This window comes from Limulus polyphemus, unplaced genomic scaffold (assembly GCF_000517525.1).
Source record: "Limulus polyphemus unplaced genomic scaffold, Limulus_polyphemus-2.1.2 Scaffold1650, whole genome shotgun sequence".
Taxonomy (NCBI): Eukaryota; Metazoa; Arthropoda; class Merostomata; order Xiphosura; family Limulidae; genus Limulus; species Limulus polyphemus.
The window spans coordinates 123,882-142,720 of NW_013667260.1; the positions used below are offsets into that span (position 1 = coordinate 123,882).

The following is an 18,839-nucleotide window of genomic DNA, read 5'->3' on the forward strand; positions in this document are numbered from 1 at the left end:
GGATGCTATATCATAGTTATGTTCAAAACTTTCATCGTGGTATTATTTTTATTACAAAATATCTGCTTGGCTTGCCGCGCCTTTTGTGTAAGTTCTCAGTTTCACGCTGTAAGAACCAAAAAGTAATATCCAATCATCGCAGGATTCCATCGTCCTTGATATCGCTATTCTATCGCTCACTCCACCTAGATCATTTCGAAAGAAGTTTACATGGGAGAGTAAAAAGTGCGTCTTTAGTGGCATCCTAGACCCCATTTTTCTGTAATTCTCTAGCATATAATCAATCACCACAGCATAGTTTTCATCTGTGATTTCCCAAGAAAAATTTGACAACCAGTTTGAATTATTCCCAGGCAGCAAGTTTTTCTGATTGAGTAATGTTTCAAAATCATCATCCATCAGCACTTCCCGAATCTGTGGCCCAACAAAGATACCTCCTTTCATTTTTGCTTCACTGATTTTCGGAAACTTGTCAGACAGATATTTGAAACCATTACCATCTTTGTTCATTCTTTTTTACAAAATTCTTCATGAGTCCCAGTTTAATATAAAGTGGGGCAGAAACACATTTTGAAGATTCACGAAAGGTTGATACTCGATATTCTGTTTAACTGGTATGTAATTCTCTCTTACTGGCCATTCCTTCTTTTTGAAATGATTTTTATCATCTCGGCTGTCCCAGAGACACAAAAAGCAACACCGTTTGATATACCCACTCTGCAGGCCTAGCTGGAGTGCAATAATTTTTAGATCACTACATCGTGATCATATTTGATGGCCTCAAGTATAATTTGCATGCTTTGATAGGTTTATTTCATGTTCACAGCATGAGCAACAACGGCTCTCGTTTACAGCAATGGAGATTATTAGCTCCAGGAACAAGAGTTTCAGTTTTCCAAAGTCGCCATCAAAGACTTGCTTCTCACTACAGCATGTAAGATACCTTGTGTTTCTGTTCAGATGTTGATGCACTAATGGAAGAAATATGTACTGAACATCATCCTCTAGAATGTAAACTCTTTATCAACTCATCGAAAGTTAGTCTGAAAGCTGTACTTTTACACAATGGGAACACTAAGCCATCGTTTTTGAGCTCTACATGTGTGTTGTACAGTTTTCACATCTGGCTCGACACAGTGGATGAATAAGAAGAAAGCAATTTGCAGTTCCCATGATATGGTGTGAGCCCAAAGATCATTTAATTGACTATTAATTTTGCATGACTAATGTTTCTGGATATTCAGGGAAACTAAACAATGCATTAAATATCCAGATATTGTATTTGCAATGAAACCAGTCTTCCAGTGCCACATCCACCAGAAAGTTGGGAAACAGAAGAGTTATCCTGCGAAAAAGGCAATGAACCATCTTCATCTAGTAATTCTATTCCTGTGGCACCTCAACATATACTGCCTCATCTGATCACACAAGAAGAGCTAAATGATTCGTGACTTGTCTTTATAAAAGCAGCATGTGGAACTTCTTTAGTGGTAGTAAGCTATCTTTACCTTGTGTGTAATGTTTTTCTTTCGTGAAACTGTAGTATATTTTCCACAAATGTAGGAGAAACTGTTTGAGTGATTTTTAAACTTTCGGACTTTACTTGAATTGGAAGCAGAAAGCATTTCAGATGATTTTCTAAAAAATATACAATAATTTATGTTTACAAAACTAGAGTTTAAAAGATTTTAAACAATAAAGTTTTGCATAATTTGATTATATCGTGGGTATGATGCGAGGAAGAAGATTGAACTTTGTTTTGACTGTTCGCCCCTTTTATGCTCAGTCGAGGGACTTCTTGAATATTCTAGCAAACTGAGCACGTGAGGGTTTCGTGATTCCAGAGCGGAGCAGGTGAGCGTGGGAATGAAGCAAAAGAGTTGCTATTCGCTACAATTATATCAAGAACAAATAGCATGTATGAACAATATATTTGGAATTTACAACAACGCAATACAGTTAATATTTGAAGTTATCAAAACTGTATGTCTTTTATTCATTAAAGTGTTCAAGTAAACTTAATTTCACAGCATAAATCTTTTGTACTGAGTTGATTGCATGGTATTTCACATAGTGCTGATCAAATATTGAGATATTACAATAACTCAAAATCTAGAGGCGATGGACAAATTCTGACTACTTGTTTGAAATCAGCACCAATATATTACCTCGAATCACTTGAGTTTTCAACACTAAGAAACGTTTTGTCTAGTGTTGTTACAGAAAACAGGCATTGAAAGAGATGGGAATAGCGCATATATTGTTAGTTTGAGAAACCTTTAGTTTCAATGCAAATCATGACACAAGGGAAGAAACTTCCAAAACAACTGTATCACTAGTGTTCAGTAGCAGCAACAATATAAAATTGTCACGATTTGTAAAGTTTTGAGTGTTCCATGAAAAGCCGTTGAGTGTGAAGTGAAAATTTTGTCAACTGAATTTCTTGGTTACATTTTCAGCTTGCTATGTGCTTAATTCTTAATACTTGATTCTGGAGAAACATGCAAAATAGCTTTAAATATTTTAGTTTTAGGTTCACTAGTGGGTCAGCGACAAGTTTACGGATTTATGGTGCCAAAATCCGAGGCTCGTTTCTTCCGCGGTGGACACAGCGCAGGTTGTCCATTGTGAAGCTTTGCGATAAAAGTCAACAACAACTAAATTTTGATCTACTCATCCAGTAGTTGAACGATAAGAATCAGATGCTTTTGGTTTCGAACTGTTTCTTCTGAAGTGTGAGGTATTAAATTCATTTAGTTCGATGTATCCTAAAGACAAAATAGAAGTAAACATGCGACTTTATTTCGAGAAAAAGAGTCTTTACACAATATCCCTTTTATTCCACGAGATCTTGCTACATCACCCATTGACTCACCAGATGAGATAGGCATACAAAGAACTGAAAATCACACACGCCTGCATAGAAACAGAATAAGCAACACACACGCTCCAGAAAATACAACAAACAGGCTTATATAGCAATGGAAAAACTCAACAGAAGTGATGCGTAACGAAAGAGAAAACACAACAATGAGCATAGATGCAAATTAAGAAGGTATTAACAACGTGACTTTGATATAAAACACACACACACACACAGTTCGAAGGCTTTGTTCGTCAATGGCCCTAGCCAAGATATTTTATTAATACGTACAAAAGTATATGCTAACCTAAGTTCACCAGTTAAGTTTATATGCGTAACAGACGCACATAGAAATAGAAGGAAAATAATTAATATATAAATTCCGAAGACACAACACAACTCTTCTTAAATGAAAACAGCTTATATTACAAACACTTATACATTCAGTGCCACTTTTGCTGAATACGTTTCTTGTCTGCAGTCTATTCAGTCCTGAAGATATGAGTTTTATAGCAGATGTCAGTTCTATATTTCACTGATACTTGATCAAATATTAAGGCTTAATGTAATATGGTTCACTTGACCAGTGTTTCAATTTAATGAATTTTTCAATATTCCTGGCAGGGGCGATATAAGATTTATTGGGGCCTAGGAACATTGGGCACCCCGCACAACAGTCGCCCAATTCATTCATAAACTTCTAATAAAATAAGAAAAAGCCACTTATAATGTTAACGCAGGCACTACATTCATAATATAAGAAGGCATACCACAATATACTACCCTTAAAAGAACTCGCTTAATTTTGTCACATACAAAAACAAAGTAATAAATTTTAGCTCCAAGGAGTGGGGAGATAACTATTACGAACACACACATTGCGTGTATATGTGCCTGGTTGAAATTGCCTACGTTCTCAATAAGAATTAACATTAAGTATGTAACTAATTATAAAAAATTAAGATAATGTATGTCTTACCTTTTAAAGGGTCAGTTTTTACCAGGAAACCCTTATTTGGCTGGGACTCGTGAGTTGATTCGTACCTGACTAACAGAGATTTGTGTTAGTAACGTAAGACATTTTTATGATTAGGTCAGCTGACAATGACACCATATTGATTAAAACTTGTTCATTATGCAGAAGTTAGAAATAAAACAACAACAACAAACTCTGGTTCTAGGACCCCAAAAAATAGCACGATTAGATTAATTTAGATATTAGTAATCTAGTTTTAGATCATTGTACATGAACGTAATGATGTTAGTATATAAAACTGTTTTATTGTTATTATGTTACTTGGTCGCAAACATATATATTTATGTACTATTTACATATTAAAGTAAATATTGTCAAGCTTAAGGTATTGGTTTGTTTGTTTTGAATTTCGCGTAAAGCTACTTGAGTAGTGACGAATTAAAAGGAAGGCAACTAGTCAACACCACTCCCCGTCAACTCTTGGGCTATTCTTTTACCGACAAATGGTAGGATTAACCGTCATATTATAACGCCCTCACGGCTGAAAGGGCGAGCATATTCGGTAAAGGGAATTCGAACCCGCGACCCGCAGTTTGACTCTAAACACCAGGTAATGCCAGGCCTGATCACAGAGTTAACCCTAACCATCTGTTCATTTTCATGCCAGGCCATTTTGGTATGGAAGATTATAATATCTGTAAATTCTGTTTTGTAACTGAGTTAGTAAAAACATGTAAGTTGAAGGTGTTAACGAAATCCGGGGATTTTGAATATGAAATGTAAAGTAGTACGACTTTAAGTCATTGTCGTTATCAAAGTATTATACGTGAAAATGTATTTTTTTTCTAGACCAAAGCCTAGCCGTTGCTGATTCCAATAGCAATACTACGAAATCATTTGTGCCCTGTAAAGTTTGTGGAGATAAAGCGTCTGGATACCATTATGGTGTGACGTCATGCGAGGGTTGTAAGGTAAGGCCAGGCAGCGAATTATACTACCTTAGAATGTATTGCATTTCATGAAATTGTAAATATTGAGCCTAAGTATATATATGAGTTTATATAATAAATGACTTAGCTGATATATACCTAAGTATATATATATATATTCTGATACACCAGTGTCATTAGGCTAGATGTGATATAAGAAAGAGAACATCGCTGAAAGTGCATTGCATATAATTGTACAGAAATGAATGACCGAAATACTAAAATTATAAAACTGAACAAACCGTGTAAAGTAAATACAAGTTGAAGAATTATACAAATATGACATAGGATGTTTTATAGAATCCCTAAAACTTATGATTCATGAAGCATTAATTTAACGTTCCAATAGACTTTCTATAATAGATAGTGTGTGTGTGTGTCTGTGTATATATATTTAACACTAGTAAAAATTCGGTGTTTCTGTGACATGGAATTGAAGCAATTTACAGTTTATAAAATTTTGAAATGGTGTTTGTTTTTTGTTCAATGAACGATTTATACATACGTTAATGTACCGATAATATTGGATACAACGAAATTATAAATTATACTTTAATTAAGTAACGTCCACCTCTTACACTATGGAACTTGAAAGGTTAAAATTATGAATTACTATGAGTGTTTTGCAGGTGGTATTCTTTTTTTGCTCTATGGTTCAGCATCACGACATGTTTCAGAATGGAAATTGCTTATTGAAAAGGAAGGTTGTTTTTTTTATCAGGATGCTCTTGGAAATGTTGAAGATGATTATCAGCATGTGACGACCAGGACAAAATATTAATTCACAGCATTCAACGGATATATATATATATATTATCAACTAAATTATTGTTTGACATGAAACGCAATTTTGTAAAAAGTTAAGATACATGTTAGTGAAACGTTAACTCCGAATCACTATTTACGCTCTCAGAAACACGTTCTTTATCATTTTACGACACTTGGTGCACTTAATATAGCTGTTTATACTTATCCAATTACTGCTTGATCAATGTTTACGCGCACACGGGTAAGTATGCTCAAGTTTAAGTATGTATCAGTATTGTGATTGTGTGCTAGTGTGCAGTTTCTTCCTTTCTTTTATTAGCTTTTTATTTAATAATCAGTTATTGCAGAAAGTTTGCGTTTACGACAGCGAAACAAATTCAAGAAATACTTCTAATACTACTCCGTATATTACTAAACAACTTTAAACTAATGTTGTTCAGATTTGTTCAGAAAAAAGTCACTCTATCACTCTATGGAAAATTTTATAATCTGGTCGGAAAGTAGGATATATAGAAACAAAGTGTATCCCTAATAAGCCATATAGGTGTGTCCTGACAATTCGAATACGTGAAAAATGGGACACTGAAAGAAGGCTAGGCTGACTCTTGGGGTTTTCCGTACCGTCAAACATGCAGTTACAATTGATGAGGGAAATTTTTCATGAAAATTGTTAAAGTTGCAATAACAAAATTTATATCGTTCATAGTAATATTTAACCACAATCAACGAACAGTGGGGTAATTTTCAAGCTAGAAAAAAAAAATGTCCGTGAGGTGAGTTTTCTACTTGTATTCGCCAGGTAATAAATACATTTATGAGCTTATTAAAAATAATGAGGTCAATACATGGAAACATAAGCACACTTCTATGCTTGAGGCAACAACAACAACAAAAAAAGATACAAAAGTTATTCCACACTTTTACCTTAGTGGAACACTTGTACTCTTAATTAAGGCAGACTAATGATCCAAACTTATTCCACACCTTTACCTTATTGGAACACTTCCACTCTTAATTAAGGCAGACTAATGATCCAAACTTATTCCACACCTTTACCTTATTGGAACAATTCTACTCTTAATTAAGGCAGACTAATGATCCAAACTTATTCCACACCTTTACCTTATTGGAACAATTCTACTCATAATTAATACAGACTAATGATCCAAACTTATTCCACACCTTCACCTTAGTGGAATACTTGTACTCTTAATTAAGGCAGACTAATGTTCCAAGCTTATTCTAGACCTTCACCTTAGTGGAACACTTCTACTCTTAATTAAGACAGACGAATGTTCCAAGCTTATTCCAGACCTTCACCTTAGTGGAACACTTGTACTCTTAATTAAGTCAAACTAATGATCCAAACTTATTCCACACCTTCACCTTAGTGGAAAACTTGTACTCTTAATTAAGGCAGACTAACGATCGAAACTTATTCCACACCTTCACCTTAGTGGAATACTTGTACTCTTAATTAAGGCAGACTAATGTTCCAAGCTTATTCTAGACCTTCACCTTAGTGGAACACTTCTACTCTTAATTAAGACAGACGAATGTTCCAAGCTTATTCCAGACCTTCACCTTAGTGGAACACTTGTACTCTTAATTAAGGCAAACTAATGATCCAAACGTATTCCACACCTTCACTATAGTGGAAGAATTGTACTCTTAATTAAGGCAGACTAATGATCCAAACTTATTCCAGACCTTCACCTTAGTGGAACACTTGTACTCTTAATTAAGTCAAACTAATGATCCAAACTTATTCCACACCTTCACCTTAGTGGAACAATTGTGCTCTTAATTAAGGCAGACTAATGATCCAAACTTATACCACACCTTCACCTTAGTGGAACACTTGCACTCTTAATTAAGGCAGACTAATGATTCAAACTTATTTCACACCTTTACCTTAGTGGAACACTTGTACTCTTAATTAAGGCAGACTAATGATCCAAACTTATTCCACACCTTCACCTTAGTGGAACACTTGTACTCTTAATTAAGGCAGACTAATGATCCAAACATATTTCAGACCTTCACCTTAATGGAACACTTGTACTCTTAATCAAGTCAAACTAATGATCCAAACTTATTCCATACATTTTCCTTAGTAGAAAACGTGTTCTTAAAGAACGCAGACTTAGAAATGCAGTCTTCATAAACAAGTGTAATTAAACCGTAGGATTGATCTTATAGGACAAACCACTCCATTTTGACTTATTTATGATACAAATAATTACAATACGTTATTTTAGAGTGGTATAATGTACACTTGGACACAAACATATTCTTATGCCTACGATTTCTGTTCAGTATGTCATATCACACGCAGTTTAGTAAACCATTCACACACAGTTTAGTATGTTATTCACACGCAGTTTTTTTTCTTAGCACTATCTTAGTCATATTTTACATCTAAATAAATATTACGATTATAGAATATGCATTTTCAATGCAGGTACACTAATCCTGTTGGATGTGTGAATACAGAGATTTGTATTTGTATACACAAGTTGAGTATTTATTCAGTTATTAGGTTCGATATATCTAGAATATAGTTGAAATATTTGCACCTAAAGAGTTGAATATATATATATATATATATATGTGTGTGTGTGCTTTAACGAACTGAACTTATGTACACATAATAAGTATGCTGTATGTACATGCGCAGTGAATATGATTGTATACACACTTATTAAGATGGTGTATGTGCATTTAAACGGCCAGATTATTTACATTTATTAAATTTGTGTTCAGTTAGTGAGTTGGATAAACGTACGTTTAGTAATATGGATGCATCAGAAATATGCTTGCTTTGGGACACTTATTTAGTGAGCTAGATGTATCCAGTTGGATATTACAAGTACACCTGGTGGGTTTAGTGTATCGAATTAAATGTAAATATTTACAAGCAGGATAACGTACAGTAAATGGGTCGGATATATAATGTTAGATATTACAAGTACACCAATGGGTTGGGTGATTACAAGTTTCATATATTTTGTTTTATATCACTCATAGATTTCTACATCATGATGACATTTTTATAGAACTATATTATGTGTTTTTTGGAGAGATTATACTTGGGATAAATTATCAATTAAGGGCACCTTTTCATATTATTTTTACAAGAGCTATACCAACTTAAACTGGTTTACAGATAATTGAATACACAGATAGGCAAATAGTTGTTTAGACAACCATATAATGTAATAACTTAAATTGCTTACTTTAAATAATTACAAAGACGTATTTTTTTAGCAGCTGTTTTAAAACCCAAAACATTTCAGAATAAGTTATATACGTTGTACGTTAATTCATGATTTTGTACCAATTTATATGGTCCAAAGTTCAAGTCAAAGGCGTGCACACAAACACACTTGTGCTTCTGTGAAGATTGTATTTATTCCAATAACGCCAATCGTTCACACACACAAATAAATATAATATTCACACAGTTCAATATATTACTCACACGCAGTTTAGCATACTATTCACACGCAGTTTAGCATACTATTCACACGCAGTTTAGTATACTATTCACACACAGTTTAGTATAGTATTTACACACAATTTAGTATAGTATTTACACACAGTTTAGTATGTTACACACAGTTTAGTGTGTTATCCGAACAAAGTTTAGCATGCTATCTATTCACACGCATTTTAGCATACTATTCACACTCTTTGAGTACAGTATTTACCCACAGTTTGGCATGTTACTCCCACACATTTTACTATGCTATTCACATCGTTTAGTATGCTATTTACACACTATTTAGTATACTATTTAAGCACAGTTTAGTATAGTATTCACACACAGTTTAGTATGTCACTCCCACACATTTTACAGTGCTATTCACATAGTTTGGTATGCTATTCACACACAGTTTAGTGTGCTATTCACACACACAGTTTAGTATGCTATTCACACACACAGTTTAGTATGCTATTCACACACACAGTTTAGTATGTTACTCACACACAGCTTAGTATACTATTCACACAAAGTTTGGTATATTTCCGGTGAAATCATTTTTATGTTCAAATCACTAGCTCGATATTGATGATTTTATCAAATCAAAAATAAAAATTCTCTCTAATTAAATAATATGAATAGACTTTGTTTCGGTATAACCTACCAGTAAACTATTCAGCGTGTTTGTTTGTCCACGTGCTAGTACCGGTCCGTTTTAGTTTTACGTGCTCTCCGCTCTTTCATTTGATACAGCACGTGCTTCTGTATACAGGTACAGGTAGCACAGAAGAGAGTAAAAAGTGGGGAAATGGGTCGTACAACTAGATTGCAGTCTATAGTGAAAACAAGAGCACAGATCTAGGCCACGTCACTTTCGCTGCAACTAAAACGTGATGCGAAAACCGTAAACTAGTTTGAGTTTTTCATTAAGAATTTTTCGTTGCCTAATAGTTTTAGCGACGGTGAAAGCTTCCTGTCCATCTTCATGTTCACTTTTTTGTGTGTGTAAAAAAAGCGCTTGGTACTGAAAGCTTTCAAATCAGATTACGTTTTGTTCCAGAAGTCTTTATTCTGATTTAGATAGCACCACTCTATGTATTAAAGCTCATATTGTGATCATTAATAAGAACTTCTGAGTGAAACTAAAGAAGAGTATATAAGACAATGCCAACTATTTTATCTGCTATACCCAGTACGGACTAGGCCTATCGTCCAATACCAAAGAATATATATATATATATATGTGTGCAGTGGTGAAGGAAGGAGTTGCAAACTGGAGGTGCTTGACTAGACATGCAGATTTTACAATGAGAGATGAAAAGTGTAAGGAGTTATAAAGCAGCTCAATCTAGGAGGTCTGGGGGCATGTGTCCCCCAGAAAATTAATATAATAATGTAATTTACAGTTGCTACATAAGTCATATATGTAAAAGTTGGGGTGCTACAACACCCCTGGTTCCAACGCCTCTGATACGTGTGTGTACACCTACATTAAAATCTCTAGAATAGGTTTACGTGCTCATGTAGTCAAACTAACAAGTTTTTTTTTTCAATTCTTTGTACTTTATGGAATTCCTGGCAAAAGTAGTAGCAACAGTAAAAGCTATCGATTTTCTGGTTTCACTGCAGAAACAAGCAGAGCACAGTGTCGTATCTAAATTATAAGCCGGTGTTTTACTTTGAGATACGCGTTTTGACTACATAGCTCTTAAGGAAATGTACTGAACATGATAACTGGCCTATTTTCTATAAAGGCGGAGCTTTAAAGCCTATGGAGTTTGCCAGGTAAATGTAGATACTTTTTTTGAGTGTCTATTTGTTCCTTTGATAGTTGGGCCGAATGTGGCCTAGTAGATAGCTTGCAAGTCCAATGTTCGCGGCTCGTTAACACTCAAAGAAATCGCGCTTCGCATTTCGGGGTCTTGAGTCTGTAATAAGGGTGACAGTCAAATTCCATTTTTTAGTCAGTTAGGAGTAGCCCAAAAGTTGGCAATTGTTCCTGTTGACCAGCAACCTTCTTTCTAAGGGATCAATTCAGATAGCCCTTGTGTGATTTTGCGCAAAATGTTAAAACAACAAATTCATTTCTTTATGTCTGTATAATACATTCGTATTTACAATTCTATAAACAGTATTCATCTGTTTAGTTTTGGAACTATCTAAAGTTTATTCTACATAAACTTTCTCTAACTTATGTCAAGATAAAAGAAGATATTTTTATTAACGAGCGTGTGACTGAGATAAACAGATTTAGGGTGAGTAAAATAAGAAAATGCTTTTAAATAACAGATGCTATAGTAAAAAGAACAATAAAAACAAAACGAACAAATTAGAACTTGTTTGTTTGTTTTTAATTATGCACAAAGCTACACAAAGGCTATCTGTGCTCTGCCCACCACGGGTATCGAAACCCGGTTTCTAGCGTTGTAAGTCCCCATACATACCGCTGTGCCACTGGGGGGCCAAATTAGAACTAAATCTTTGTATACGTTAAATTTTTAACTTTTTAGCGGAAGGTTGAACAGATGTAAGGATTTTTGTATTTTTCACCACTTTTAAGAAACTTCTATTACCTGTTTGCCTTTAAATTACACATGTATGTTTAGTTTAGTGTTGATAAACTGGACTTTGCTTATCAAATCGAGCTTCATCACAGTAAATCTTTACTTATGTGAAGTAGCTTTGTTAAATAGATCATAAAACTGTTGTCTGTTTTAGAGCAAAGCCACGTTGAGCTATATGCTGTGTTCACCGCGGGGAATCGAACCCCGGAATTTAGCGTTATTATAAGTCCGTAAACTTACCGCTGTCTCTCACAGGGACAGATCATAAAATATGAGCAAACGATGTGAACTATTAAATATCTCATTGATTGAATAAAAAATATATAATCGTGTGTGTAGGAATATGTTTGTATCATTAAATATTTTTTAGAATGTATGCAGGTTAAGTTTGATAATTATAGTTTATTCTTTGTCATCGTAAATTTCAATGCTTAAAGAAAAAAAACAGTAGATATATTTGATGTAAGCATTTTTGGAATGATTAACAGGAAAGAGACAATTTATAACTATACCTTTTGAATAACAGCAATGAAACTAAAGTAAACATACTACTGTAGTACCCTTTCTGGCTGAAGTTAAATTTTTTTGAAAATGGGATATATATATATATTCTTTTGGAGGAATCAACTGAAGTCTTAACCTAATTTTAACGTTTATTTATAACACGTGACGATAATGAAGAAAAAATCACTGCAGAATTTTGAAAGAGCTTTCTAGAGGACAGTATACATGCAGATCTGAATGTGTGGGAAAGATGTAGCAATGCTTTAGCTGTGATCACACTCAGGTTGATAAAGTTGATAGAACTTTTGAAGCATTACATTCAAGTTTTGTTTTACCAGAAGTTGAGGTGTTCGGATAGACTTATGAAACGTCATGCAACTTGTGACTTCGGCAAGTTCTTAAGTTATGTCTTGTTCTTAAAGTATATTGCAGAGTTCGAGGCCTGACAAGAAAGGAAACGAGAAGCTAAAAAATGTCTTAAAAAAACCTGTTTCGTCAATGTGGTATTCGGTTATGTACACGTAAAGTGCTTACTTTCTCATAGCTTGGCCTGGTGGTTAGGGCGCTCGACTGGTAATATGTGGATCGCAGGATCGAAACCTGTCACTGAACTTGTTCACTTTTTCAGATGTGGAGGCGTTATAATGTGACGGACACTCCCACTATTCATTGGTAAAACGTAGACAAAGAGTTGGGTGGTGTTGACTAGCTGCCTTCTCTCTAGTCTATCGCTTCAAAATTAGGGACGGCTAGCGCAGATAGTCCCCGAGTAGCTTTGCGAAAAACTCAACAAACAATTATGCTAATATTTCGTTCATCATGTTTGTCTTAAAATACATAAAGAAAACTTATCGAGCTGAGTTTACGTATTAGCAGCAATACAAACATTTTATAGAGCACAGCCAATGAATTCTATACAATTTTATAAATAAATAAAGAATAAAATCCTAGGATGTTATGTAGCACTAAGGTTGTAACAAACAAAACGTTATACAAATATGTTATAACGTATTTCGAACACTGAAATACTTAAAATGAAAAAATTGTGTTTCTTCTTCTTCTTCTTGAGTTCTAAGTACATACAGCAAACATTTATTGTGAGGGAAGAGTTACCGATTCTCTTCAACAAATTACCGTATCATAACAGTGCGATAATACTTTTTCATTGTAATAGTTAAAACGAAAGCCTATAATAGGTATGTATCCAAACTATACTCAATAACTGAAAATAACTTATGTTCAGGATAAAGATGTTTTCTCCTATAAAACAATTATAATGATTATTTATGATGGCATAAGTATATGAAAAACAAAATAAAAAATCACTTCTACCTATGAGTGTTTGCTAAGTTGATGTTTTATGAAGTAATCACGTGGTTCCAGTCAACGTGACATTTATTTTAGGTTCAGTGACATCGTTTGCGATTTGTATAGTACAAGCACTCAACTAATTCATATGTTAATAATGAATGTGAAAGTTTGACGTTACGTTCATTTGCTTTTTACCCTTTTAATGTTTCGTTGATATGAATGTATCAGTGAACATGTTGAATGAAAAGGTTCGGAGCAGGTTGTATATAACAAGGAAACGAAATGTTCGAAGCAGATTAAATGCTTAAAAAATTAAAAGCTCAAACCAGGTTACATACAAAAATAATGAAACGTTCGAAGCAGGTTACATACATATAAAGTGAAAGCTACTTTTGTTAGAAGCCAAAGCGTCTATAGTATTTTACACGACAAAAAACTTAAAGTTACTTTTGTTAGGGGGCTTGGCATGGCCAAGTGGTTAGGGCGCTCGACTCGCAGTTTCGAATCCCCGTCCCACCAAACATGCTCGCCCTTGCAGCCGGGGGGGGGGAGCGTTATATTGTGACGGTCAATCCCACTATTCGTTGGTAAAAGAGTAGCCCAAGAGTTGGCGGTGGTTGGTGATGACTAGCTGCCTTCCTTCTAGTTGTTTGAATTAAACTGCCAGAAGCAAAATTGTTACTTTCCACTGTGTATTTTTTCAACTACTTAAGTCTGTACAAATTAGAAATATAAAAATAAAATTCAACGAATTACACTTCCTATAGTTTACGTTAAAATGCTGTTGATAAAAAGGCTACCCTAAGCAAGGGTGCATTTGCTCAGAACCATTTCGTTTTGACCTAGATTTGAACTATAAGAATGTACACACTGTACAACCCTCTCAGTGGCACAGAGGTATATCTGCGGACTTATAACGCTAGAAATAGGGGTTTCGATACCCGTGGTGGGCAGAGCACAGATAGCCCATTGCGTAGCTTTGTGCTTAACTTCAAACAAACAAACACACTGTGCATTTAGTAAAAACTACAATAAATGTTCTTCAACTATTTATTGTTATTTAACACTGGTTGAGGTCTGATCAATCATAACTAAGTCTGTCAACCACTGAACGATCTAACACAATGAAAGTTACAATAAGGAGAACAAAGTATCTTATCCTTACTATTCATTCTCCTTCGATATTTTCTTGTTCTCTTTTTATTTGATTGTAAAGCTTTTGAACGACCTCTCTTTTTGATTGTTTCAATTCAATATTTCGTTACTACGTTTACTATTTGCACTTACGTCTGAGACTAGGATGACTTTTGAACATTCCCTCAGTATGTATTGTTTAACACTAAAATAGTGCAACGGATTTTCACCGAAATCTTGACAAAAACAGGAAGAATAACTAATTTTCAAATAAAGATTTTTCCTGAAAGAGGTGAAAATATAAGTACAAAATTTGTATTATCAGAAATTATCGTCGAAAAGCAGTGTTAGTGGTTTTTTATCTTTTGACTGATACGGTGATGACCAAAATATCCATTAACTTCTGTACGATCGTCTCTCGATTTTAGGGTTAGATTTTTATTTAGAAAATATTTAAAGATGGGAGAGATGAAGCCCCCTCTACCTATTTATACCTACACCCATGGAACAAGTTGTTACACGCATAGCATTACACCTTGTTTTCATACTGCCGTACAGTATATATTTTTGTCCTCAATTTTTAATAACTCTATACAGTCCTAAGAATGTTAAAATAGGGACCATGTGCAGACTGAGCCATGGTTTTGAGTGTTCCAACGTCGACCTCTTTACCGATAGATATCGCTGTATACCTTGGAATAACTATCTTTATGGAAGACGAATCCCCGCCCAACGGGTTGTGTTCCTGAGAGAATGAATGTTGTGTCAGATTCTTTCTGTACTTGTCAGGATCCAGGGTTTCATCAATTTTATGTAGATCACAGACACCATTGGTGATATGCACACCAAAACTTGTACTGATCCCACCATGCTTCACATTCTTGTAAATTGACTGTATCATCGTTCCGTTCCCCTCTCTGACGTTGAACAAAACGTATTCGATTGTTGTTGAACTATTCTAACTTAAATCCTTAGTATGTACAAAGCACACAGTCTTCAGCTTTCCTCATTCCAAATTTTGTGACCCGGTTCCCATTTCAACCATTTACCTTGGTTACCTCATCTTAGCAGTGTTTTTCGAGCAGCTACACGTGGTTGTCATTCTGTGTTAATAAGTATCTTACGTTTCACGAGGTAACATTATCAACGGTATTTAAAGCATTGGTAAGACATGTACTCAACGTACCCCGAGATAATAACATAATTTTTGAAGAGCTTAGGTTTTCTATCTTAATTTCTTTTTCTATTATTTACAGTGACAGTTTCCCGAGGCCTCTTTACATACTGCAATTTTTTGTACTTGAATGTTTTGGTGTTAAATATACAGTTCTGGAGAATATTTAGTTTTTTAGCATAATCTCCTTACTGAATGCCATTTCGGTTTCATCAGTAAAATCTTTGTACTTATTTCTTTTATAGTAATAAGCAGACTCTGTATAATGACAATATTAAGCGCCTTAATTCTGATAGTAAACGATACTACAGTAGAGAAAACAGTGATGGATATAACCATGGAAACTCATCAGTGGATGTACTCATCAATAGAATGATGTCAAAGTATGTTTAAATATTTTTTTTTCATTGAAATTTTTTTAAAAAACAGTTTCCTCATTTGTGGTTAAGCGCAATGCTAAATAATGGACTATTTGTGCTGTGCCCACCATGGGTATCGAAACCCTGTTTTTAGCGTTATTAGCCTTCAGACTTACCCCCGAGATAAATTTTAGAACTTGGTGAAATTGCAAAACTTTTAATTAAGTAACACACTCGTTTATTTATTTTGCTCAAGCCCAACGCTACAAAATGGAGTATTTGTGTTGTAAACACCGAAAGTATCGAATCCTGAATTTTAACTTTTATTGGTATATGCATTCAACCTTACCGTTCAGTGACCGGGGTAAGGGACTGTTAATACACACAAGGGGCATGCACTTTTCTAACATTTCCACTAACTGTCAGTTAGTATTAGTTTTCAGTCTCTTGGATAACAACAAAATTAAGAATACTAAGTTAGTTCGGAAACCAAACAAAATAGTTGTATTGTCTTAGGAATCTTCAATGTGATCACCTAGGTAACCACAAAATTAACAATAGTAAGTTAATTCGGTAACCAAACAAAATAGTTGTTCTGTCTTAGGAATCCACGATGTGATCACCTAGGTAACCATATAAAGACTAGTTTGCAGAAACTCTGCAATGTTTAACTAATTTTAAACTAAATAAACCAGAAGAGGGTCAAGATAAACCATAAGGGTGAACATTGCTTGGCAACATTCTGTGGCGCTCTTAACAACACGCTGTAAATAAATCTGCATGGGTCTAAGAAAAAAAAAGTCCTGTTTTAAAAAATGAATTGTCCAATTTCTGTATAATCAAGAGAATCTCTGATCTTTGTGTGTTCGATAATCAGGGAGATCCCTGATCTCTGTGTGTTCGATAATCAAAAGAATCACTTATCTTTTTGTGCTTAATGATCAGGAGAACCCCTGATGCCTATGTGAGCGTTAATCAAGAGAATACCTGATTTCTCTGGCTCAGCATGGCCAGTTGGTTAGGGCGCAAGACTCGCAATCTGCGGGTTCGAATCTCCGTCACACCAAACATGCTCACCCTTTCAGCCGTGGGGCGTTATAATGTTACGGTCAATCCCACTATTCGTTGGCAAAAGAGTAGCCCAAGAGTTAGCGGTGGGTGGTGATGACTAGCTGCCCTCCCTCTAGTACTACACTGCTAAATGAGGGACGGCTAGCGCAGATAGTCCTCGTGTAGCTTTGCGCAAAATTCATAACAAAACAAACACACCTGATTTCTGTGTGCTTAACAATCAGAAGAATCCATGGTTATTGTGTACTCGATAATCTCGAGAATCCCCGATCTCCGATGCTCGATATTCAGGAGTATCCCTGATCTCTGTGGGCTCTACGATCAGGAGAACCCCTGATGTTTGTATGATCGTTAATCAAGAGAATACCCGATTTCTGTGTGCTCAATAATCAGAAGAATCCAGTGTCTTTGTGTGCTCGATAATCTCGATAATCCCTGATCATTGGTGCTCGATAATCAAGAAATCCCTGATCTGTGTGCACTCGATAATCAGGAGAATTCCTGATGCCTGTGTGCTCGATAATCAGGAAAATCCCTGATCTTTCTGCGCTCGATAATCAACAGAACTTCTGATCTCTGTGTGCTAAATCTTGTCATTACTCTTCATAATTGATTTTTGTCTGACTTATGAAACATTTAATGTGTATGAATGTTTCACGATAAAGTTATCTCTATCTCTTAATGGACGACACAAATAATTTTTTGTTATAGATAAAACGTAGCTTTAGTTAAGAAAACATATTCTATTATTTAATTAAATTATCTTATCATCGTTCTACTATGCTACACAACCCATTATTTTTTAAATATAATGTAAATATTAATGACCCCCCCCCCAAAAAAAAAGGTTAACGCATTTTCTAAATGTCGCTGTATAGGTTGAAATTGAGCAACGTCCAGATGTAACATGGCTTTGAAATGGACGTTATAATGCTTGAGTTATTATCTTCTTAACTTTAGCGGCACAAAAAATAAAAAAAGATAAGTCTTATTAACATAGTCAACATTACCTTAAGTTTCACAAAATAGTCGTTGAATCTAAAAATATTTAGATTAATAAAGCAATAATTTAAAAACTATCAAAAATCTTTATTTCAGGTCGTCTTTTATAACGAACTAGAAATATAAATAAAATACACGAACAGCGGAGTGATTATAAAAAAAAAAATCTATATCTAAAATGATATCCAAAAAACTGCATATCTTAGGGACATTAAATTTCCACAGAGGACGCATGTAAGATCACAAGTTTTGTTCAGAAAAATTTTAGCAGAGTACAGAGCATTTAAAAAACAGTCATCGAAGGTGCATCGTATGCTCTCAATTCAGCATATCAATACTATCTCTAACCGAAGCACTGCGAGCATCTTCTGTTGTGGGACAATGTTCATTGATTTTCCTGCACACTGACACACATTTTATTCAAGTTACCAGTCTCGTATTGCTAAGAAATAAAAGTATTTGTAGTTTACAACTTAGGTATGTAGTGTAACACAGTTTAATGGCCCGGCATGGCCAGGTGGTTAAGGCACTCGACTCGCAATCTGAGGGTCGCGGATTCGAATCCCTCTCACACCAAACATGCTCGCCCTTTCAGCCGTAAGGGCGTTATAATGTGACGGTCAGTCCCACTATTCGT

General features: G+C 34.9%; 1 protein-coding gene across 4 annotated transcripts in view; it reads left to right on the forward strand.

The window, feature by feature from the left end:
- The window catches only part of LOC106464428 (ecdysone-induced protein 78C-like), a 141,286-nt gene that overhangs the window by 92,929 nt on the left and 29,518 nt on the right, over positions 1 to 18,839 (forward strand). For all 4 annotated transcript variants that reach the window (XM_022392146.1, XM_022392145.1, XM_022392144.1 and 1 more), the window contains exon 2: positions 4,689 to 4,810. In XM_022392146.1, coding sequence (XP_022247854.1) covers positions 4,689 to 4,810 — 122 coding nt within the window. The remainder of the gene's footprint in view (positions 1 to 4,688; positions 4,811 to 18,839) is intronic.